The 24,631-nt window shown below is 39.4% G+C and overlaps 1 protein-coding gene across 2 annotated transcripts in view; it reads left to right on the top strand.

The window, feature by feature from the left end:
• The window catches only part of PDGFD (platelet derived growth factor D), a 235,228-nt gene extending 212,341 nt beyond the window's left edge, over positions 1-22,887 (top strand). For both annotated transcript variants that reach the window (XM_047752044.1, XM_047752043.1), the window contains exons 6-7: positions 11,136-11,350; positions 21,174-22,887. In XM_047752044.1, coding sequence (XP_047608000.1) covers positions 11,136-11,350; positions 21,174-21,299 — 341 coding nt within the window. In that variant the 3' untranslated portion in view covers positions 21,300-22,887. The remainder of the gene's footprint in view (positions 1-11,135; positions 11,351-21,173) is intronic.
• The last annotated feature ends 1,744 nt before the right edge of the window (positions 22,888-24,631 follow it).

The raw sequence follows: 24,631 nt of genomic DNA, 5'->3' as shown, positions 1-24,631 counted from the left end.
AAGAGTCTGACTGCAGCAGCTCCAGTCACTGCTGAGGCACAGGTTCAGTCTCTGGCCCATTGCAGTGGATTAAGGATCCAGTATTGCCACAGCTACAGCATAGATCACAGCTGCAGCTCAGATTCAGTCCCTGGCTGGGGGACTTCCATATGCCATGGTGTAGCCATAAGAAAGATGACCTTTGAATGTGAATATATATATCACAGAATATATCATATATATTCTATGATAATGTATTCTACATTACATTCTATGTAATGTATTCTAAGGTAAAACACAAACACACTGGGTAAAGACCATAAAGGTAGAAAATAGGTAAAATTTTAAAATTGAACTTTATGCTTTGCTCCTTCTGTTTATTTGAAGGGAGATTAGGTGACAGTGAGTTTTTAGTTCTCCTTAAGAAGTGACTTGGAAATGGGAAGCAAGAGGACAGTAAAAGTTTAGGGAGAAAAGAGACATAATATTGCCAAGTATCGAAGGCAGAAGTCCTTTACTGCATAAGGCCCACTTTTTTCAAATTCATAAGTAATAGATAAGCCCAAACTTGCCTTTAAAAGCTTCTGGACCGAGGGTAATATAACAAGTTAATAAATCCAACTTTCTGTTTCTTAGGGGGTAATGGAGAAGAGTAGCATGGATAATTGAAATCTGTAGATAACTGTAGTTCCAAAACCCAGTTTTTGCCAATAATTTCAACCTCAAAGCTCCCCAAAAGTTTAAAAAAAAGTCATTTACTTCTGATGAACATGCTAATGACATGGCAAATTTTCACACAATTAGCAAAAAATGTAATTGATGTTCTATAAACTATATGATTACCCTCTGGATCACCACATGACCACTGTAGTTTAACTGAAACGATCCTATGAGTCCTTTGGAAGACAATCTTTTAAATTTAGGGACAAGGTATATTTCATGCAACTATATAGCATGAAATCCGACATCTTCAAGTTGAGAAATAATTGGCCTTAAACTCTGCTAGACTGGGCATTAGTTGAGAGGTGATTTATGGAGATTAACAATGGAAGTGAAATATGTTCTTTTACTTATTCCAGGAGAGCTTGACTGTCCTGAATGCTGGTGTGTTTGCTAGAGAAAAATCCAACACATAATAGCAAGAGGGAAACCTGTTTTTGCAATTTGTGTTGTAACTAAAATATGGATATAATTGTTGGGGTACTCCAACTTAATTTTTTAAGCTACAATAAAGCTTTTCCTCAAAGAGTTGCCATTTTAATGGACAGGCCAAATTTGACATACGCTCCTCAAAGAGTTGCCATTTTAATGCACAGGCCAAATTTGACATACGCTCCTCTTTAAAAAATCAGTAATTTAGTATTGAGTGAATGCATTGATAGTAAATTGATTTCTAATGACAAGGATTGACATATATGATTTTCACAAACTAAATGGTTAGATGTTGTAAATCTGGGACAGTTACCAACCCATTTCCCAGGATCTAATATCAATTTTGTGATTTCTTACATGACATTATTCTGCTGTAAGATCTAAAACACTTGACTCTTTAATCAAAAACCATTTACAGGAAAATAACTGCCATAAAAAGATGAGGATTAGATGAAATAAATATGTTTCATATCAAAATGTTTGAAATAGTGGAGTTCCCGTCATGGCTCAGCAGTTAACGAACCCAACTAGTATTCATGAAGACACAGGTTTGATCCCTTGCCTCGTTCAGTGGGTTAAGGATCCAGCATTGCTATGAGCTGTGGTGTAGGTCACAGGCAGAGTTCGGATCCCACGTTGCTGTGGCTGTGGTGTAGGCCGGCAGCTACAGCTCCGATTGGGCCCCTAGCCTGGGAACCTCCATATGCCACAGGTGCAGCCCTAAACACACCAACACACACACACACACACAAAGTTTGAACTGGTTCTGGATTCTCTTAGATACAAATATCTTTTATTTTTAAAATTAATTATCGATTGCTACTTCTTTGCCATGCCCTTGCATACTAATTAGGAAGAAACAAGTTTTGCGCTTTCAAAAATGATTTAGAATGTAGAAAATAATTTCAGAGTGTATTAAGATATGAACATAATTTAGAAATGAGCTAAAGTCACCATAAATTGAATGTTTGTAACTTTCTCTCTCTGCCTATTTGATATCTAGGTAAGAATTTGTAAAAAGTCCTTGGCTAACACTAATGATGAATTAGGTAGATTAATCTTGAGATATTCTGTAACTATCTATAAATCAAAAAAACAGAGGTACTGGGGATATTACATAAAAGTGTATTTTTAAAAAAATTCTTATGTTTTCTATTTTTTAATTTCTAATGTTAAGGTTTAGCTTCATTGAGTTTCCTGAACCATATGGTGTATACCAAGTAAAATCTTTCTTCATGAATATTAAAATTGTTTACCATATTTTGTGATAGAAATAAACAAAAGAGTGGGAAGAACATGGACTTTGGAGTCAAGTAAACTTGTAATAAAATTCTAACTCAATTCCTTAAGAATAGTGGCCTTGGAGAAGTTATATGCAGACCTTTGAGCCTCTGTCTTTTGCATTTGGTAAAATAGCTCTAATTATAACCACTTTGCAAATTTGTGTTAGGATTAATAATAGCAGAGTATCTAACACCTAGTGGGTCCTCAGTAAATCCTAGCTACTATTATTATTTGAAGAGAAACTTCTGCATGGAACCAAGGTATTGCTGTGGACTCTGCTTTTCCATTTAAGGGTCCAAGATAAGCATCAGTAATTTGGAGAGCCTCCTACAGAGTATCCAGATATTGTCATATCTAAGTATCTGTATTATCAGTACACTCATTAAAAGTTTACAAAGTAATTACCAAGTACTAAGCTATTCTGTGATACAGTGTACCCAGAACTTTCTGGCACCAATTTGCTTTTTGGATGTTTCCTTTGAAAAGCCTTTTTTGGGGGGGGGCATTAACTACTCTTTATAACTCATATGATTTGCAAGTATCTAGATTCCCCACTCACTCAGTTTGCCAGCAAGCATTATTGTTATTTATTGTGTTGCATGCATATACAAGGGCACGCACATAAAGCCTTTAAAGAAAATCTCAGCACAGAGATGAAGACCTTTTTGGTTGTTATTTTTCTTTTAGTGGCAGGCCAGCCTCTGCTTTTCTCCTAGTTGTGGTTACCCATCTTTGTGGATATCCTAACCCCACTCTTGTCATCAGTTATTCCTCCCATTAGGCATATGTTTCAAATGCTAATTGATTGGAAAATCCATTTTGCAGCAGATAAACCATAGGTAACTTTTAGTGTCTAGGTGGACAAATGTGCCTTTTCCACAACAGTTACTCTTGTTAAAGATGAGTGGTTTTACCTTGTGGTTCCTGTAACCTATTTTCACTTGTGCAGCATTGGGGAACCCCTATGGCATCCTTGCGTTCAGTGCCCTAATGGACTTAAAGAGACAGCACCCCTTTCCTAGAGCACATGCTTAAGCAGAAACTGTTGGTGCTGAGCTGTCTGGCTCATTAAGTGTCTTTACTTGCAAAAGGCTGTGCTAAGTGCTATGTCCCATGAAATTAAACGGAACACACATCATCATTGCTTTCTGACATTTCCATCAAGGTGGGCATGACCTTCCTTTCCTTAGTGATAGCCAATTATAGAATCTTAGCTGCTTCTGGATTTAAGTGATTTTTAACCTGACTTCATGATCTGTTTTACTCATTTCAACATTAATGTGAGGCTTACCTACCGAGACCTAGGATTGGACCTTGCTTCAAACAGTCTTAACTCTTTCAAGCGTAATGAATTTCTTGGCAGGAGCGTGCTTTTATTCCCATTTTATCTAATAAAAGGAACAAATCCAGAAAGGTTCAGTGACAGCCACAAAGTAAAGAGTCATGACATGAACGTGAGTTTGCTGGCTGCAAAGTCCAGGCTGTGGGGCACTCAGTGGTGCTCAAAGTTCAGAGACTTATCATCCAGTAAATGAGAGAAAGACAAACATTTAAAGATCCCCTAACTCTATTCATCTCCTACCCTGTTTTATTATTTTTTATTTCATAGATGTACTTCATGCATCCCCCTACAGTTCAGAGAATTGCCTTATGACAGTGTCAGATGGTTTCATAGCTCATCCAGTGCCTTGCAGATATCCATGCACTCATCCATTCATTGTCCAGCACATATTTGTCAAATGCCTACTCTGTGTCTAGTGACTATAGTTGGCTACACTCAACTCTGATGTGTCTCAGTTTCTGCATCTATCAAATGGGAATAATAATCTAATAATCTCTAATATAAGGTTTGTTATGAGAATTCCATGAGACTTGAGTTTGTGAAAACACCTCACAGAGTACCAGTCACATAGTAGGTGCTCAATAAGTTTCTATTCTCTCATTGCTTAACAGTGTTTTTAAATCCTGACAATTAGGAATTATGTGACTGGAAACGTTTTACTGTGATTTAGGTTAATTTATATAAATACAAGTGGTAAACATTTCCATTTTTCAGAAGTTAAACCAGCAAATGAAGTCATAAGAGTCATGATTTTAAGTTTAAGATACCCTAATAGTCCTTGATTAAATGTTATAAAATAGTTATTCTTTCCAGACTTATTTGCACTTGCAAATTGGGGTTGAAATGTCAAAACAGTTTTCACAATTATGTGCTAATTTATAGAAGAGGGAATCTGAAAATCACAGTGAGGTTATAATGTCCATAAAGATGAACAGAATCCTTGTGGGAAATTTATGAACCTTGAAAAAGGCTGAGAGTCCCTAGTTGCTTGATATAAAAATACAACTATTATTTATATATTCCCCTTACCTCAGACCCCCACCTAAAACATCATCAATCTAGGGTTGTAATATCAAAGTCAAGTTTACAGCACTTTATGTAACAGATTGTGGCACTATCCCCCATTGGGCAAGAGATATATTCCTGAGCACCTTGGGAAGAGTATTGGAGAGCCAGCCTTCCTGATGCCATCTTTTATCTTATGTGGGACAGCTTCTAGAGTCCATGAGTTGTGGTACCAACTTTTTGAGCATCATAGTTCATCCCCAATAGAGCTCGTTCTGGAGCCCTCATTTTTCAATTCTAACTCCACAACCATCAGTGGCTTGATTCATTTAGATAGTAGCTATTGAGAACCTATTCCTTGCAAAGAAAATCTGGATTGTTTAGTAGATCTGTAAATGGCCTAAACTTTTTCTTATTTTGACTTTACATTTATGGGTATCCATTCAGAATCACAAAAGATAGATATTTAAAGAAAATCAGAAAGGTTCATCTAGGAGTGCCATTATGACTTCAGTTGTTTTTTTATTGGATTTAATTTGTTATTTCAAATATCCATTGAAATGGCACATGTGCTTAGACTACAAAAAATAGCCGTTGCTTTTTTTTCCCCAGCAGTATGTTTCTTCTAATTATTAAAGCCAAATGGTTTTAGGAGTGGTAGACTTAAATGACATGCATTTGGTCCTTCCACTGGCAGCAGAGCACTAGGAGATGAGAGATAAAAAGAGATAAAAAAAAATGATTAACTCTGCTTTCAAGAACTTTATGGTTTAGTGGAAGAGAAACACCTAAATAAAGAAAAGGATAAAGCAAGGTCTACAAAGTTAAGTGCTATAATAGAAGGCAGAGAACGTGTGGTGAGCATATAGGGAAGGGGTCAGAGGACATGCAGAGTGAATGTGCCTTTTGACTTAGAAGATTAAAATGACATAACGGACTGAGGTGTTAGAGAAGGTGACCTAGCATGACAAAAGCATGGTGTCAGAAAAGATACGGCCCTACTGCCAGTAGTAGTTTTTCTCACGATAGCACTGTGTGCTAAACCTGCACTAATATTGAAGCTGCTGGGGAGTGCCTGCTAGAAGAGTTCATAAAGAATTTTAGCACGGTAAAGGCTTCATTTGGTTGTTTTAAAATGACTACTGGCTATCTCCACGAATATGCGGAAGTTGAATTGGAGACTAGCAGTTTCAGGAAGAGAAAGAGAAAAAAAGGCTGCTGGTGACACACATAACAGAATAAAGATTGGTGAAAGGGAGTTCCCGTTGTGGCTGAGCAGGCTAAGAACCTGACATGGTGTCCATGAGGATGCAAGTTTGATACCTGGCCTGGCTCAGTGGGTTCAGGATCCAGCATTGCCCAAGCTGTAGCGTAAGTTGGCAGCTGCAGCTCCAATTCAACCCCTAGCCTGGAAACTTCCATATGCTGCAGGTGCAGCCCTAAAAAAAAAAAAAAAAAAAAGAAGATTGGCAATGGACTAGCACAGAGAAAGCTGACCAGTAAAATTGGCACCCAGAAGAAACTGACTCAAGAAAACCATCCTCCTAGTAAGCAGGGGGTGGGGGGGGGAAGCAAATTACACATGCGTGAGGAGAAAAAAAACAAAGGATTTTCCTACATTCAGTGTGAGGATATTGTTTTGTTTCACAGTGAATTTTTGTATTTGCACAAAAAATTGAAATGATAGATTTATAAAAGGCTTTTAAAATTGTATCATAAGCTGCATCCTATTGCCACCTATGCTATATTTGCCAAGCATGTGAAATATAATATAGGGTTTCTCTGTCCTATAGAAAGAGTCTCTGGATTCTATCATTTGTTTCCCCTGAAAACAAATCATTGCTCTCAGCCCATCCTGCGCTTTACATGAACCTCTGATTGGTTTTCATACAAAGATTACAGGTAGCTGAGGGCAACAGGGAGTTCAAGGAGAAATGAGAACAAAGTGAAGTTGGTGAATTGACAATGTCCCCTCACTTCAGGTGAAAAAACACGAAATCCACTGTATTTCTCAATGCCAAAGAAAAAAAGTAGGAAAGTAGGCTTTGTTCAGTTGCCCGGTTTATTTTTAAGAACACGTGTACTTTTCTGGTACAATTTCAGTAGAGGCCCATAGATGAATGTATGTGTATATATAATTGGCACCATCTTGAAAATGACAAATCAGTGCATAGCAACACGCCTAGAGAGCCAGGTCATTTAACAGCAAGTAGTCCTCTAGTGGGAAAGCTCCAACAGGGCTTGGAGAATCTGCTCTCCGTAGCCTCCTTCAGATCTTCAGACTGGGGCTCAGAAATGCAACATTGATGAAAAAGTCTGGATTCAGATTCTCGATCTACCACTGATGGGGTGTGTGGCTGTGGACAAGTTTTTTTCTTACCCTCTCAGAGGCTCAGTTTTCTCAAGGGTAAAAGTAAGGCTGATAAATAATAGGTAATTCACAGCATTTATGTGGACTTCATGCAATTATAAATGTGAAGAACTTTTCACATTACCTGGTACTTAGGAATATAGTTAGTTAGGATCCAAAAGACCAGGCTGGCAGTCCTTCCTCCCACACTTAAGCCTTCATAGATTAAGAAACTGAATGAGAGTATGCATTTACCAATATACCATTGCTTTACATATCCCCCAGTGCTCAGATTCCAGTGCTGTATCAAGCTCTCCGGTACAGTGTTATACTAGGTGGTAAATGGCTACCTAGTACATATCCACCCAGTGCTCAGATTCCAGCCCATATCACAGCGAAGGAAGCTCTGGGATTGGCTGCAGTGCCCCCACTGGATTACCCTGTCTAGAGGAAGGCTTTGACAATAGCAGAGGCTTCTTGGCCTTTCCAGCTAATTATCACTACACAACCCCAAAAACGTAACTGATGCCAGAGGTCCGTGAGGAGGCAAGACTCGAATTCAAAAGGACAGCCAAAGAGGGATTATAGCACTATGCACACCTGGGTGAAATAAGGGAAATTAGATGATATTAATGGGCCTTTGAATTATCAGCATGGAACATCTGTGCTGTTCTATGATGTCCTGCTCTGGAGACTAAAACAGAAATGGAAAGCACCTCTCCCTGGGTTTCTACTGCTCGGCCTGCTGCCCTCACAGGAGACTCACAGCAGAGCCTCCCTTCAGACCAGAGCACTGGAAGCCTTAATTGCCATTTGGTCCCCTGCTAGGCTCCCTGCTCTGCTGCACTGCCTAATCAGTCTCCTTTGACTGGAAATTCCACATCCCCTGCAGAAAGTCTGCAATGATGCTTTGAAGTTATTTGCATCTACTCTGAAGAACCTTTTAGTTCTAGTTCTAAATGGGGTCCCTTGGTGGTTTCAATCCTCTGATAAGCAGGGCAGGTAGATTCTACAGCAGCCACACCGGGCCACAGTTCTTAGTCACATCAGCGAATTGATGCTTAAAATGGACAGCATTGTACATCTCTTCATGGCAGGTAGGAAACGGAAGTAACCAGTGTTAGTCAGTGAACCGGTTATGCAACGTGAACAGTTTTGTTCCAAGATGAGTAAGGTATGCATGCCTTATCCTAATTGGTTGAGGCCGCTTTGGGGTTGAGCTGAATTCCCACAGGGAAGCTTGCTGTAACTTGGCTTGGGCATATCCTGGAGGTAAGGGTGTAGCCATTTACCACCTAGTACAAGACTGTACAGGAGAGCTTGGTACAGCACCAGAGAGGTTCATCTTCTTCCTTCGGCTCTAAGGTAGCCTGTCATCCCCCCATTCTGCCTGATGTGGCAGAGACCATGAAGAAAAAGGGAGAATGGCTTCGAGCCATTCTTAGTATTCACTTTGGGTAAGTAATACCCACCTCCAAAGGGTGGAGAACAATGACAGGTAGTCCTATGTGACAAGTGCCTAGCAAGGGCTAAATTCAGGTTCACAGAGTAGTGTTACTTCCTTCCTGTCCCTCTCTGCCTTGCACACATCACAGCCCTTTCCTGCTCATAGCACCTCTTTGCTCCTAGGTGTTAGATAGAATATGTGTGATTTCCATCATCACAAGCAGCAGCTTTGGCCCTCTGCATTAGTCCTGTCCACAGCCCAGTAATGCACAGCCAGCATCAGTATTTATCTCAAGGTGACACTTGTAATGGATGATTGCTGCACTTCTTAATCCATTTATGTAATCCTTTCTGCTTTGCTTGCAGTTATTTTCAGGGCTTTAGCGGCAATAAAACGGTTCCTTTCCCAAGACAGAGTTCATTCAATTTAAATCCGGATTGATTATAGCTAAACTTATGACATGTCTTTACAAAGGAACTGGGGGGAGGGGGGAAGACAGCAGTAAACTATGCACATTAATTATTAGTTTTATTCAGCCCCCACAGTGTCCTGGGCTCAGCATATAACAGTTAGGGAAAATCCCTGTCCTTGAAAATCAAAGGCAGTCAGTGCAGGGCATTAATCCAATTGCCATTTAATTCCCTATTCAAGGGGTCATTGACCACATGGCCAGCCTTTTAGCTGACTTCACGAGGTTAAATGGACTTCTCACCTACTCATGCTTTCTGGACGCAATCTACCGATAGCGTCCTTGGTCTTTGACCCCTACCCCAAAAGAGCACTCCTTACTACTCTTCAAGTAGTTTTGGTCTAGGACAGACACTCAGTGGGGTTAAAATCTAGAGTAAACTTGATGATAGCTTCTTTTTTTTTTTTTTTTTTTGGTCTCTTTAGGGCCACACCCACAGCGTATGGAGGCTCCCAGGCTAGGGGTCGAATCAAATCGAAGCTGTAGTTGCCAGCCTGGGCCTCAGCCACAGCCACAGCCACAAGGAATCCAAGCTGTGTCTTTGACCCACACCACAGCTCAGGGCAATGCCGGATCCTTAACCCAGGGATCGAACCTGTGTCCTCATGGATACTAGTCGGGTTCATTAACCACTGAGCCATGACGGGAACTCCCTGAGGATAACTTCTGAACGTCTGTGGGATTCCTCCTTTGGTGGCCTGGCTGGTGAAAAGGAAAGTACACTAGGAAATGGTGTGGAACTTGGGGGACAAAGGACTTTCTTCAAACTGCATTCTTATGAAAAGATAGTCATGTATGTGCCCACCGACCAGAGGATTTGGATGCCAGATAGATTGATGTTTAGATGGATGTTGAAATCACGAATTAAAATGTAATTTATGTAATGTAATAATACACATGTAATTCAAGCAAAACATTAATGACTACCATTTGAAAATTTAGGGTGATACTCTTCATCCATAGACATTCCAGTAACCCCCCCATCATCATTTACATAGAATATTGGCCAAAAGTGAGGAACAGAGCAAAAAGGTCTGAAAATGTTTTTCTTTTAATTCTTGACCATTTGACTTTAAAGGAAAAAATTGGAGGAAAAATCAAAATAAATCAAGATGAATAATAATAACCAGTGTTAACTGAATACCAGACACACTGCATATAATCCTTCAAATTTTGCTGTGAAACAAGAAAAGTTTTACAATTTACATTTTATAGATGAAGGAGCAGAGGTTCAGCGCAATCAAGTAACTTTCCAGCTAAAAGGAGGCTTAGCTATGATGTGAACACAGCTGTAGCTTTCCTGCAGAGCCCAAGCACTCAGCCACTACGCTACACTGCCATCTAGACCCAAGGCACAAATATGCATCATATTCACAACCCCCAAAATGTTATTTCCTCTCACATTTTAGTTGACCTTGAAGTTAAAATGAAGCTAAAACCGTTTTATTTCTCACATTTACTTGTAAAATTGCACTGCCAAGTGGATAGATTACAGTGATTGTCCCTAATGTGTCCTGGATATAATTCAAATTATATTTAAGTAATGGCTTAGAGTCAGGAGTTATTTAGAATTAAGAGAGAGAGAGAGATGCATATATATATATATATATATATATATATATATATATATGAGGAATATATATATATATATATATATTTAAGAGGAAGACAATTTTATATATATATATATATTTAGAATTAAGAGAGAGAGAGATGCATATATATATATATATATATATATTTAAGAGGAAGACAATTATTTTGGATTGCTGAATGTTTTATTTTCTTTCCTCAGAACATTTTTATTTTTTTGCATTAAAAACCTGCAAGGAAATTTGAGCCAAGCTTATAGATTTAGCTAAGATTTTGGAGGTCTTTTGTTTTCTCTTTATTGTTGTTTTAGGAATTTTTTTTTTTTTTTGAAGGACAGATCGAGTCAAAAGAGAAATTCGATTTTTCATCTTTGGTGTTTGGGGTCGGATCTGAGATCTCAAGGATAGAGCCAATCCTTAGGTTAATGCTGCCTTCACAGAATCTTCCTGCCCAGTTGCCAAGTGTTTATGCCACAGTCACCCACTTGCTTACACAGAGTGTGTGCTTCTTACAGTTGACCTGGACCGGCTCAATGATGATGTAAAGCGTTACAGCTGCACTCCCAGGAATTACTCCGTCAACTTAAGAGAGGAGCTGAAGCTGACCAATGTCGTCTTCTTTCCCCGCTGCCTCCTTGTGCAGCGCTGTGGAGGAAATTGTGGCTGTGGAACTGTTAACTGGAAGTCCTGTACCTGCAATTCAGGGAAAACTGTGAAAAAATATCATGAGGTATGCCATTTCCCGGTGTCTTTGGTGCAGTGCTGCATTTAGCCCCTTTCGGCTACGAAAGTCCTATAATTGCTCAGGTGCTGGGAAACAGGTTGTTCAGATTGCTCACTACACAGTGGCACAGTGGTATGTCCCCAGGGGTGGGGGTGGGGTTGATTGGGAAATTATACTCCAGCCAAATTTGCCAAGTGAGGTGCCCTGGGGAGGGTGTGAGTCCATCCTGAAGAAGGGACTCCTTTTTCTCACCCTCATAATATTACCATGTGGGTTGATGACAGTCTTGTTAGCATACATGATCAAATGTATGATGCAGTAATTTGAGAGTCAACTTGGCCTCCTTGTAGAAAGATGGTAGTATTCATTTATAGCATATGACTGAAAATCTAGGTTGCTTTTAAGAAAATGCTGACAGCCAAGCTTTAATTCAGTCAAGTCATTAAAAATGAAGCAAAGATAGCAAAATATAAATTGTCAGAAGATATACTTTGTCAGAGACATCTTCATCTCTAAACATGGAAATATTTTTCTCCCATAAGGACTGATTTTTCTTAAATACTACTGAGTGCTTTGGGGAACTGACTCTGAAATTATGCAAAATTAAACAAAAGTAAATACAAAGGTATACAAGGAACAAAACTTTAAGGAAAGTAGTAACCTTTGATAATAACTACAGGGAACACACGTAAGTCTTTACTGTATGCCAGACACCATTGTAAGCAATCCATAGCTCACTTGGCAATTTCTCAACAACGCTATAAGGGGAGCGCAATTTTTATTCTCTTTTTATAGATGAGTAAACTGAGGCCTGAGAGGGACTATAGATTGACTTGGTCAGTAAATCACAGAGCCAGAACCTAAACTCTGATCATCCGATTCCAGAGTCAGTGTTCTTGTCACTGGCAAAACTGTGTTCTCTCTTTTTAAACATATAGCACTTTATTGATGATTAAAGGGTTAGAGCTGCTCTTGACATTGACAGCAGCTCTCTTACTTCCTGGGTGTGGGAGCATATGCAAGTCACTCAAGTTTAAAGATGCAGTTTTCAATGCATGTGAAATAGCACTAAGACATTATATCAGATAATTCTGTGCGGTGGTCCTGGGGAAATCACATAAAATAGCACATTTTGTAAGATGTGAAACATCCTATTGAAATATGTTTAAAAATTAAAGTACGAAGTAAACATTACGGTTAGGAATTTTTGTCTGAGTCGCTTTTCATCAGGATCCACCAAAACAAAGGAATAGATGGTGCTCCCTAAATAAAATCTCCAGCTGTATCCAACCTTTTTGTCCTCCTGAAAATAATAAAACAATAATAAGTTAGGAGGTAATTTCTGAGCTAAATGAAAAGGGATACGTCATAAGTGGTATTTTCAACTTGGGAAATGTAGGAGGTCGGAGGCCACAATAAGCAGGCTTACCTCAGACAGATGGGAACACACAATTTTAGACCTGCAGAGACCATGTTTTCTCAGTCGCCAGAATTTCTTACTCCACCCGCTGTTTGCAAAGGGGAAAAAAAAATGTTCTCACATCCAGAGAATGCTGTCTGTCATCTGCATTCATTGTGTTTTATTTTCGTGTGACCTGATGAACTCTAGATTGGACTTTGTCCTTTGTGTCTAAGAGCCTTAATTTTGTAATACTGAGTCATACCCTGGGGACAAATGCAGAATGTAATACTTTGGTTTGAGTTAAAATAAGCCGGGAAGTGACAAGATCTCTACCTCGTCTTAACCGTGAGGCAAAACATGCCAGTTCAGTGCTTTGATGGCTTATTTTCATCTTGACACTCAGAAGGTGCAGTTTGATTTTTACAATTGCATATTGGGGAAACACAGAGTTAAACCTAGGCCCCAAAGAACCCACACCCCCCAGACAGTTAACTCTAAAAGACTCTGAAGGGTCCCTTGCTTAGTTCTATTCTTGTCTCTGTACTCAGTAGCTGTTCCGTGTATTTCTGTTCACAATTAATGTCTAGAAGGGGCAGCCCTTGATCTCTTTGTTCAGTCACATGAGTGGATCTAAAGTGTTGGCATCTTTTTGAAACTGCTGTCTAAAGCATCTCTTTGAAACGTGTCATGATATTTTTACTTCTCGGAGTCTGCTGAGCTCTGTACAAAATCACTCTGCCGGGTTCTGGACAAAGGGACAAAACAGCATCCATCACTCAGTCAGTAACTGCATACCTGGAGCACCCACGGCTGGCACATTTTCCCCAGACTCCTAAAATACCCTTGAAATGTGTCACAGTGATCACTCGGGCGAGTGCCCTGTGGAAAAGAGCAGAAGGCTTGTTCCATTTTAGAAATGGGGGTTGCTTGAGCTCAGTCTCATTAGGGAAGAATCCTTGTCCTCTATTCTATCTATTCTGTGTCTATATTCTTAACTCAGAGAAATGAGAAAACAGTTTTCCCAGCTCCTGGTTGTAACTGATGAGATGTGAAATGAGTTTCTGTGAGAGATGAGCACCCTTAAGGGGGTGACTAGGACTTGTCACATCTCCACAGATATTTCAAGGAGTAACATTTAAGCGATACAATCCAAGAAACTCAAATATATGATTCTCAAATGATCACTAATTAGAAATTACAAATAAAAGGAAGCTAAGGCTATGCAGCTTCTCCTGTAAGGGTTTGAGCATTCTTCACTGTGTATGAAAGGTCATCGTCTGTATTATTTCCTGTTCTCAAAAGTTTGTAGGTATCCTGCTGTAGCAACCATCTCATGCCTCTTGGAATATATAGGATATAAAAAGTACTCTTGGTAGTGATTTTTAAAAAGGAAAGTTTCCAGAAAACGTATTGTGTAGACAATTAGGGATGCTATTATTTCAGTCCTTATCTTCCCTTGATAATGTATAATGAAAGGATAGTCCCAAGAAATAAAGTAAACTTTTTAATTAATACTTACATTTTGGTGTTGTTATTCTTCTTCTTCTGACTATGTCCATTCAGTCAACAACCAAGACTTAGGAGACTTATTTTTTATTTTTTATTTAAGGGCTGCACTCACAGCATATGGAGGTTCCCAGGCTAGGGTTCCAATCAGAGCTGAAGCTGCCAGCCTACGCCAGAGCCACAGCAACACAGGATCCGAGCTGCATCTGCAACCTACACCACAGCTCATGGCAATGCCAGATCATTAACTCACTGAGCAAGGCCAGGGATCAAACGTGTGTCCTCAGGGATACTAGTCAGATTCATTGCCACTGAACCACAACGGGAACTCCTGAAGTTAATTTTCTCTCCTTGCTCTCACAATTTTGTTACAGTGCAGATATACTTGCACTACCTGCTAGAACTTTCAGCAGTGATGGGAATGTTGCATATCTGTACTATCCAGTATGGTGGTCACTAGCACCATGGGGCACTTGAAGTGTGTGTAATGCAAATGAGAACCTGAATTTTTAATCCTATTTAATTTTAACCAATTTAAATGTAAATAGCTACACATGGATAGGGGCTACCATATTGAACAGCATAAGCCTAACCCAACTCTGGCTCTGGCACATTTGCAGCATCTAGAATCATTCTAGTCTTTCAAATAAATGAAAAAGTGACTTTGAAATATTCTTTTTATTTTATGGAAGAATTATGTATTAAAAATTTTCTGCCCACTACAGTTTCAGAGTAGATGTAAGCACATGTTTATATATGAAACAAGAGATTAAGGTAGTAAAATGTTGAACTTTAGACTTGAGACAAAAGAATAGTACTTCAAATTTTTATGTGTTTTAAGCATCTGTCTTTGAAAGAAATTTAAAACTGCAAATGGAGATCAAGGAGACAGGAAAATAATTTTTTTCAAAAAATTTCTACTCTATGTCAAAGGCATTGAGTTTTGGGGCTATAATTATAAGTAACCATAATATAAGTTAAGAATATCTCTGTTCTATTATTTTTCTGGAAGTAGCAGGACTTGTAGAAAGTCTCCCTACTTCCCCTTTGTCCCTCTTTGAGTGAAACTGAAAGAACTCTCTTGCAGGCCTTTCCTGTGGTTTTCCAATGAAGACAAGATGATAGAGGAAAAAACTAATCACAGGACTAGAAAAGAAAAGATACAGATTCAGGTTTCAGCTCTGCCACATCAGAGGCCACCAAGGGCCAGCCACCTAAAACCTCCACAGCCTCGGTTTCCTCACTTTGTCCCCACAATAACCTACGATTTTGAATTCCCAGACAAATCTGAAATCACGTGATATCCACTCACTGTTACACTCAACCTTACTCCTCTAATCTTATCTTACTGAAATTGTGTAGGGAATATAAACAAGATGGTGGTTGAAGTGCTAAGTAGATGCAAAAGAATAAACATATGAGGGAGTTCCTGTAGTGGCGCAGTGGTTAACGAATCCGACTAGGAACCATGAGGTTGTGGGTTTGATCCCTGGCTTTGCTCAGTGGGTTAAGGATCCGGCGTTGCCGTGAGCTGTGGTGTAGGTTGCAGACGCGGCGGCTCAGATCCCACGTTGCTGTGGCTCTGGTGTAGTCTGGTGGCTACAGCTCTGATTCGACCCCTTGTCTGGGAACCTCTATATACCATGGGAGCAGCCCTAGAAATGGCAAAAAAAAAAAAAGAATAAACATATGATCTGAAACACTTAATGTGTGTAGACTGCTGATAACAGTATTTATTCACTCTTTGGTAATAATACCACCTGTGCTCCTTATCTCATAGGGATCCTAGATGAATGATTGTAAAGCACAAGACCAACGTGGGTGGAATTTTCTAGTGCATGGTTGGGCTTTCTCAGTTCTGACTCCTTAGGGCCCTGATGACTCACCAGTGAGGGGACTCTCTAAGTTCTGTGACATACGTACATCATTTCCCTTGTAGATCTGCCTTCACATTGGGCCTTCCTGCCAACGTTGAACAAACCTGCCTTGGGGCAGCATACGCCCCAGGTAGATGAGACCCATCAGTAACATGAAGGATACTCCAGTGCTAAAGCCATGCTCTGAAATTTGGTGCCCGGCTAGGCCTCCACTATGTTTTCTACAGTTGGTAGGCTGACCGTGTAGTCATTCATTCTCCAAAGTGCTGTCAAAATCATTGACCTATTTAGTACTCTAAAGGCAGCATTGCAGCTAAATTCACCCCAGAGTGCTCACAGAAAACTTTTAGAAGTAGATGTCCACAGATGTCAAGATTGCATTTTCAAAATTCATGAGTTTCATAGATGCTCTCTATAACCCCAGCCTTTGGTCATCCTCATACCTAGCTTGTCAGTGAACCGTTACTTAACTCTGCCATTTATGTCTTTCTTATTGAGTCCTGTATTGCAGGACTTGGTCTCATTCCCTCCATTACAACTTTCAGCCTCCCTGAAAACTAGTACCTACAAGTTGAGCAATTACCCAGGTGGAAAATAATATGTTATCCCTTCTCAAAATATTTTTGCTTATAGTCACTTTAGGTTTCAGAAAAGTTGATTACCAGCCCTTAAAAATCTTAACTCCATTCACGTTTTTTGTAAAGTCTGTAAGCGTGAAAGAAATAAAAATGGAAGCAAAAATATGAAGCTTTTTTTCCCCTTAAACGATGTGTATCGAATGCTGCCTGCTTTAGGCGTTTGGCAGAATCTTAAATAAACTGTTAATGATTCAGGTTTATACAATGCATGTGTCTTGAAATATGTACTTGTGTTCCTTTGTCAGCCGGTAATTTGAGAACTGTTACAAGGCCTTAACGACCTTTTTTTTTATATTCCCAATAAACAAGAACTCAACTCAGCAGATAGCTTTTCTGCCTTGTATTGTTTTATTAGTATAATAGCTTTACGGCCATGATTCTTTCAGTGGTTTATTGGCAACAAGGAGAGTAACCATAGCTAAATATCTTTTGTGATATGGCAACTTGCAAACTGAGCATCTTTGATTTTGTATAGTGGTATGAAAGCCACTAACTGGCTCAGTCATTCTTCATTTACTAAAAGTCATCTTTCCCTGACTTTATGAGGTTTTCCCAGTGGTGAAGAAGGGTCAGGATTGCCAATTTCACCCATAGGTGATAAGAAATGGCTGCCTGCTCCTCAATGAGTTTTTATTTCCATGTGTGTGCTTACAGCTGGGAATCACAGCTCAGAAAATAGGAAAGCATTTTGTGAAGGTACCTATTAGTAAGTGTCCTTCAGCCACTATAATTAATTCAATGATTCCTTTCCTTTAAAGGTGACCAGATAACCAGTAGACAGTTTGCTTTCTCAGATAAAGGCTTTTCATTTTTCTTTTAACTTTTCATGCTCTCTCAAATCAGCTTTGCTTTCTTCCTCCTTTCAACGCTGTGTACCTGAACCTAAGACTATTACATGGTCTGAAAGCTTTGAACATCAGTGCTGTGATCAGCCAGTAAAGCAGTCCAGTTTCCACTTTGTTCAAACAGTGCTTTCCTGTCTTGTCTAGGAAAGTGTCTGCCAATTCATTTTTCTCCTCTTATCAGCAAAACACATATATACCGTGCCCATATGGCTTAATATGAAACACAGGGGAAATCCCTGAACAATCAGGAGACCGGTTAGAAAAACTAGCCAGGCTCTGCTCTCATCCCAAAACACACACTTTCATTCACCATTAAATGAGGAAGCAAATCAACAGAGCACAGATTTTATGTAATCAGTCATGGCAAACTTTTTAGGCTTTAATAATGGTCTTTTTAAAACAGAGAATATTTATCATACACTCAGCTTCTTAAGAATCATTTTCTTCTGCTGCATCTTCCAACCCCCAAATCTGGTTTATAGACTTGGACACTAGTGACTAATATTTTGAGGAATTCCTGACAAAACTGTAGGAGCCCAACCCCTACCCCCTTCCAAGACTCTGACCAAATATGGCACAGTAGGGCTTTCATAGCTGTCATGGGCAGGGCTATTTAATATCCTAAATATAATATACTCGCCATTCATGGCTTTGACTAGTTATTTTTCCATGAAGAAAAAAATCGCTTTTATTTTCTATAGAGACCCAGCAGGAAAAAACATGGGAGCAGGGAAAGGCAAATGTCACTGTCCTTCTGCTCTCAGTACTTTAAATGTTATTTCAAAATTGTAAAAGGCTTAAAAGTTCACTTCAGCCTCAGCGTTATTTCTTGGCATGTTTTGTTTTGCTCCTCTGTTTGTTGGAGGTTGGGGCAGAGGAGATGCAGGGAGGAGACATCAAAGAGAGAACATGAATATAGGTTCCCATACATCTGCACTGGTGGCATCACTCAGCATGGCCCCCCAGGTACATTTCTTTAGCAGCTGCTATGTTCCCAAAGCACTGCTAACCTGAGCAAACAAAATATCAATTTCCTAGGTAAAAGCACAAGCCGGGGCACATGGAGTCTGCCAGTCACTGGTCACACCACTCACTAGCTCTGTGACCTTAACCTCTCTCTTTCCTTACCCAAGAACAAAACTGGAAAAATACCTATATCCTATCTCATAGTGTTACAGTGAGGTCCAGAACATTTAATGCTTGCAAAGTCACTTCCAACAGCATGGCATCTAAGAAATACTCAGTAATGTTAGTGATTATTCTTGCTACCCTTGCCCTAAAAGCACTTACAATACATTTAATAGACAGTATAAGAAGTCATATGAAATGATGTGATATACGTTGTAAGTGCAGTAAAATTGCAAGAAAACAGAAGATAATATAATTAGCTACCCAAACTGGCATTTGAAGTAGCTTTACTGAAATCAAATAGTTTTGAGTCTTTGTGTCTCCCTCAGGAACTCTCCTACAGCGTCCTTTTCCTCCCATCTCAGTTTGCACTCACAAGTATTTTTTTGAAGCTCTCCTGCAAAGGGGACTCAGTATTTCTCTCTGTGTTAGCAGAGTCCAGACTCCTTGGCTTTACTGAACCTTGAACAAATGGCCTGCCCCACAGAACTCTTTTGGAACAGCAGGGCTAAATGCTGAAATAAAGGGGAAGCCTAAGCACTGAGGACACTAGGTGTAGTTTTTCCTAGTAGATGGTTTTGCTTTGTTGATGACTTCAAACAGATGATGTGAGGATGACAAAATTGCTGGGAAGAGAATCCACAGGAAAAAAAAAATGTGGTGATGCCATGAATGGTTATACAGCCTTGCAAGCAAGATTTCCTCACATTTCCTCTTCATCTAAGTCCAAAGTCAAGCATCAGGTCCCCATTTCAGTTTACGTGCATGCCTGACACAGCTTTGAGACACAAAGGGAAATCATGGCCACGTTAGAGAGGCCTTGGGTCTTGGGGTCCAAGGGAGATAGGAACCTAGAGGACAAAGCTTTGCTCCCAGCTCCAAGTTGCCAGAAGACTCTGCACAAGGCACTTGGCCTCCTTTAGAATCTCAGTCCTCCAGCCTGTAAAGTGTGAATGAAGGTACTGCCTTCTCTGTGATGTGACAAGGTTTGTCTAAGGGCAAACAAAATAGTGCATCTGTGCAAATTCTTTGAAAATGGTAAAATGCTACGTAAGTGTATGTTCATGTCATGCAGAGTTTAAAGTCTAAATAGGAAAATAAAACAAAATTAAAAGGAAGGCAAACAGGAACCTAAGAACATAAAGAAAAGAAGACGTTAAACTGACTATGGAGTAAATAGAGAACAAATATGTAATTTTCCAAGTATGTGTGCATGAGGGGGCTAATATTTGACTTCAATGAAGGACGTGTTAGGGAAGGAGAGTTAGCTTCTATTTGAATTTAGGAGTTTAAAAAATTACATTTAACCTTATTAATTTAAAGATTAAGGATGTACTTGATTAATTTAAGAAATGTTGGCCAACAGGGACCTGCTATATAGGACAGGGAACTCTACCTAATTTTCTGTGATGGTCTGTATGGGAAAAGAATCTGAAAACGAATGGATGTGTTTACATGTATAAATGAATCACTTTACTGTACAGCAGAAATCATCACAACACTTTAAATCAACCATACTTCAATAAAACTTTAAAAAAGGAAAGACAAAGAAATGTTGTATTGTTATACTGGTATTAAGGTACAAGAACTTTAGTGGAAATGGATCTGTTTTGAATGATAAAAGCTATTATATCTTAACAAATAACAGATATGTAAGAACATCAAATGTATTTTTATTTATTTATAACAAATAATGTCATTCATTGGGGCAAAATGTTTTATATCCACCATACATTTAGCCATACCAGCATATTATGTTCATGACTTTATTTGTTATTTTGCATGCAGAGTTAATCTGCTCACTATTATATTTATCCATAATACATACTTTGGTTGGAAGAATCCTTATGACAATATTTGGGATAGCACCTGGCACAAAGCAGACACTTAGAAAGCTATTAATAAATACCTGCTTAGACACCTGATATTGTGTGGGTACTGCAGGTAGGTAATGCAGAAGGCATTACTCTGGGATCAGTGGACTCCATCACTGCAAGGAGATGGTGATTATAAAATATTTACATGTGTACATTCTTTTTTTTTTTTTTTGGCTTTTGTCTTTCTAGGGCCATACCTGTGGCATGTGGAGTTCCCAGGCTAGGGGTCTAATCAGAGCTGCAGCCACTGGCCTACACCCCGGCCATAGCAACGTCAGATCCGAGCCACGTCTGCAACCTACATCATGGCAACGCCGGATCCTTAACCCACTGAGTGAGGCCAGGGATAGAACCCACAACCTCGTGGTTCCTAGTCGGATTCGTTTCCACTGCACCATGACGGGAACTCTCTACATGTGTGCATTCTAATAGTGTCCCCATAGCTTTCATTGGCTCCTCCAAGGCTTAAAAAGCAGTTGTCATAAAGAGAATAATTAGTATGTGGTTGAGTTATACTCCAGGTGCTTGCTAACAGGAAATATGCTTCTTGTCCTAGGTGTTAAAGTTTGAGCCTGGCCATTTCAAGAGGAGAGGCAGAGCGAAGCACATGGCTCTCGTTGACATCCAGCTGGATCACCATGAGCGATGCGATTGTATCTGCAGCTCAAGACCACCTCGATAAAAGAATGTGCACATCCTTACATTAAGCATGAAAGAAGCTTTATTTTAAGGAGGGTGTGGTAAGAGATCCCTTTCCCACCAGCAACCGAACTTACTATTAGCCTGCAAAGCAATGAATATAAGTGGTTGCTGAGTTTCAACCTAGCTTTGTTAGTGCCATGGCAAGTAGAAAGGTGCATCATCAATCTCTATATCCAAGAATATAGGATTGCATTTAATAATAGTGTCTGAGGATATATGTATCCATGTCTCTGTGTAAATAGATCAAATGGTTATTTAGTATGTATAACCAGGTACACCAGAGCTTACATATGGTTTAGTTATTTAGACCCTTCAAATCTGGCAAAATAAGGGACACAGTAAATACATGAAACATGACTTTGGAAGATGTAGAAGGTTAATTTGTTTACTTTTAAGTTTTGAGTTACAAGACAATTTTTGATCTTGTTCTTTTAAAGAAAGCACCTTGTATATTAAAAACCGATAAATGAGCTTTTCTTAATGTATACATCTTAATTATAAAAAGGGAAAATACGGTTTCTGGGAAAAGGCATATTCTAACCATTTTTCCCACAAGATGTGCTACAATACATATTTCCCTATGTAGATAATTATTACCTGTCTTCGAAAGCATGCCATAATAATATAGGTGTTTTAGAAATAAAGTCACTGTCTTCTTTTTATGTATCTTGCTGAGGCATGCAAATTCATTAACATCTGTCTCAAAAAATTCTCACAAGATTTCTTATTACAATCCTATGAGAGACAATTTATAAGCTGTCGCAGAATTTTGAATTGTTTCTTTTCAAAAACTTCTCCATAGAAGTAGCTCCTTTGGAGAATGGCATGGGGACTGACTCTGGGTAAGTCTTTCAAAATAGTGTTCATTGGAAATTTGGGTAGTTAAAAGTCAAAAAAGTGAGCATTGAAATATTAACAGAAATAGGAATTGGATGAAATATACATATTTAATAATGGATTCATACTTTCAAAATTATGCCAATTAATTTTACATATCTTGCTTTTGTGTTCCTGTCTCTTTGATATACAGACATGGATTTACAATGACATATTTGGCAAGCCATCATGGATTATTTATAACCTAAAAGCCTTTGTGTATTAAAACAACCCCATTTTATTGATGTAAATGCCTAGTCATGTACTCACTTACCGCACAGTTTAGGTGAATTCCTGTTTCTGAACTAAGGGTGCTCTGGCTCTTTCCAGATCTATGGAGCTTATTCTAAGAAGCCACACTGCAAATTGTGAGAACACAAGTTTGGCCCTGCTCTACCACAAGGAAAATGTTCTCACTTTGATGGTTGTTATTGGTATTCAGAGTGATTTTGCCTCCCTGGCTTCTTAATGTCTGTTAAGTCTTCGGAGACTGACTTCAGATGTAGGAAGTGATCCATCATTCTCCAAAGCAAGACTCTTAAGACAGCAACACTGAAATCAAGATAGCTCAGGGGCTACTAAGAAAGAATGACATTTTTCTTCCTGTCTTGGAAGAAAAAAGGGAGCCAATTTCTTCCATGAGTCCAGCCAAGTGGAGTGAAGGGTATGTCACCGGGGTTCATTAAGTCCTAGTGGCAGATGAGCAGCCTAAATACACTTGGATTTCTGAGCATGGTGCTTTCAGGTCCAAGTTCTCAACTATCCTAGTGCTCATTTCTGCTCAGTTCTTTGAGACAAAAGGCCAATGCCTTTTTTTTTTTTTTTTGGCTTTTTAAGGCCACATCTGTGGCATCTGAAAGTTCCCCAGCTAGGGGTTGAATCAGAGCTGCAGCTGCCAGCCTATGCCACAGTTCATGGCAATGCTGGATCCTTAACCCACTGAGCGAGGCTGGGGATCAAACTTGCATCGTCATGGATACTAGTTGGGTTCATAACCCCTGAGCCACAGTGGGAGCTCCTCCAATGCTTATTAAGATGCACCTTCAAAAATTCCCTGAAAGCTTCCAGTATTTTTACCTCAAAGGATGACCAATAAAAATAAATACTCTACTGTTGACTTGTCCAAAATCCCAAAGCACAATCAGAGAGAGCTGAGACAGACACTCTGATAATCAGGAACCACACTTCATGCCGCTTGCAAGTTTCCTAAGAAAACATAGGCTTCCTGTACCAAAATCAAAATTTGTGTTATATCATTCTAACTCATGCAGCTGTAAGTATGAAAAATTAGAGTGTTCTACCCAATTTTCAATAAACCTTTCAGGCTGCAATAACCAAGATGGTTTTCAGTTAAAGCCCTATCTGTACTTTTTATTTATTAGCTGAAATGTAAGTAGGCATACTCACTCACTTCTTTTTTTCTTTCCTGAATGTTTTATTGAAACTTCTCCCTTGGTTATCTGTTATCTATTGCACTTCCAACTTGTAGTCAATAAATCTGTTTCATTGCCATCAAAGGAATAAAAAGCTCACCATACAAATTACATTTCAAAACAAATCCTAATAAATCCTCATTTCCATGTGGCTCACTCACCTGGAATAATGTCTTCCAGTCAATGTGTTCTTTTAGGGCAGAACATTTTTGTAAGTGGAGTTTTTTATGTTTTGGTTTGGTTTGGTTTGGTTTTGTCATATCGGTAACATGCAGCTTTTTCCTCTGGTAGCATTTTCTACAGCAAATGTAATGTGCCTCTTATCTTCATGAAAAATAAATATTGCCTATGAACAAATCTACTCCATTATTTAGTACTCAACTGCAGTTTTAAAAGGTGCACAGTATTACAAACTTCCTTCCCAAAATGCATGCAGCTGTTTGGAGTGACAAGATTGTGTGATTTCTGCAAGCCCGGTTTTAGAACATTGTTCTCTGACGATTGACTTTTACTCTGCCCATGTCCTGAAGCCACCGGAAACAGAAGTTTTAAGTTTTCTTGCTTCTTTCTGCTGTTGCTGCAGACCTTTCCATGAAAGACATTCTCCTCTGACACTCCTTGCTTTGGAGAGTCCACAGCCTCTCTCTCCTTGAGGCCTGAAATCAGTACCATTACAGATGCAGTGCCCTTAGGTCTTATCTCACACCTTTTCCCATCTAGATGGGCACCCCCGCTGGTAGGACTGTGTTATCAACTCAGTTTTGTTTTTGTCTTTTTAGGGCCGCACCTGTGGCATATGGAGGTTCCCAGGCTAGGGGTTGAATTGGAGCTGGAGCCGCTGGCCTGCACCACAGCCATAGCAATGCCAGATCCAAGCCGTGTCTGCAGCCTACACCACAGCTCATGGCAATGCTAGACCCTTAACCTACTGATCGAGGCCAGGGATTGAACCCATGTCCTCATGGATGCTAGTCAGATTCGTTTCTGCTGAGCTAGGATGGGA

Source organism: Phacochoerus africanus, chromosome 11 (assembly GCF_016906955.1).
Source record: "Phacochoerus africanus isolate WHEZ1 chromosome 11, ROS_Pafr_v1, whole genome shotgun sequence".
Lineage (NCBI taxonomy): Eukaryota > Metazoa > Chordata > Mammalia > Artiodactyla > Suidae > Phacochoerus > Phacochoerus africanus.
This window is presented reverse-complemented; position numbering and strand designations above follow the sequence as displayed.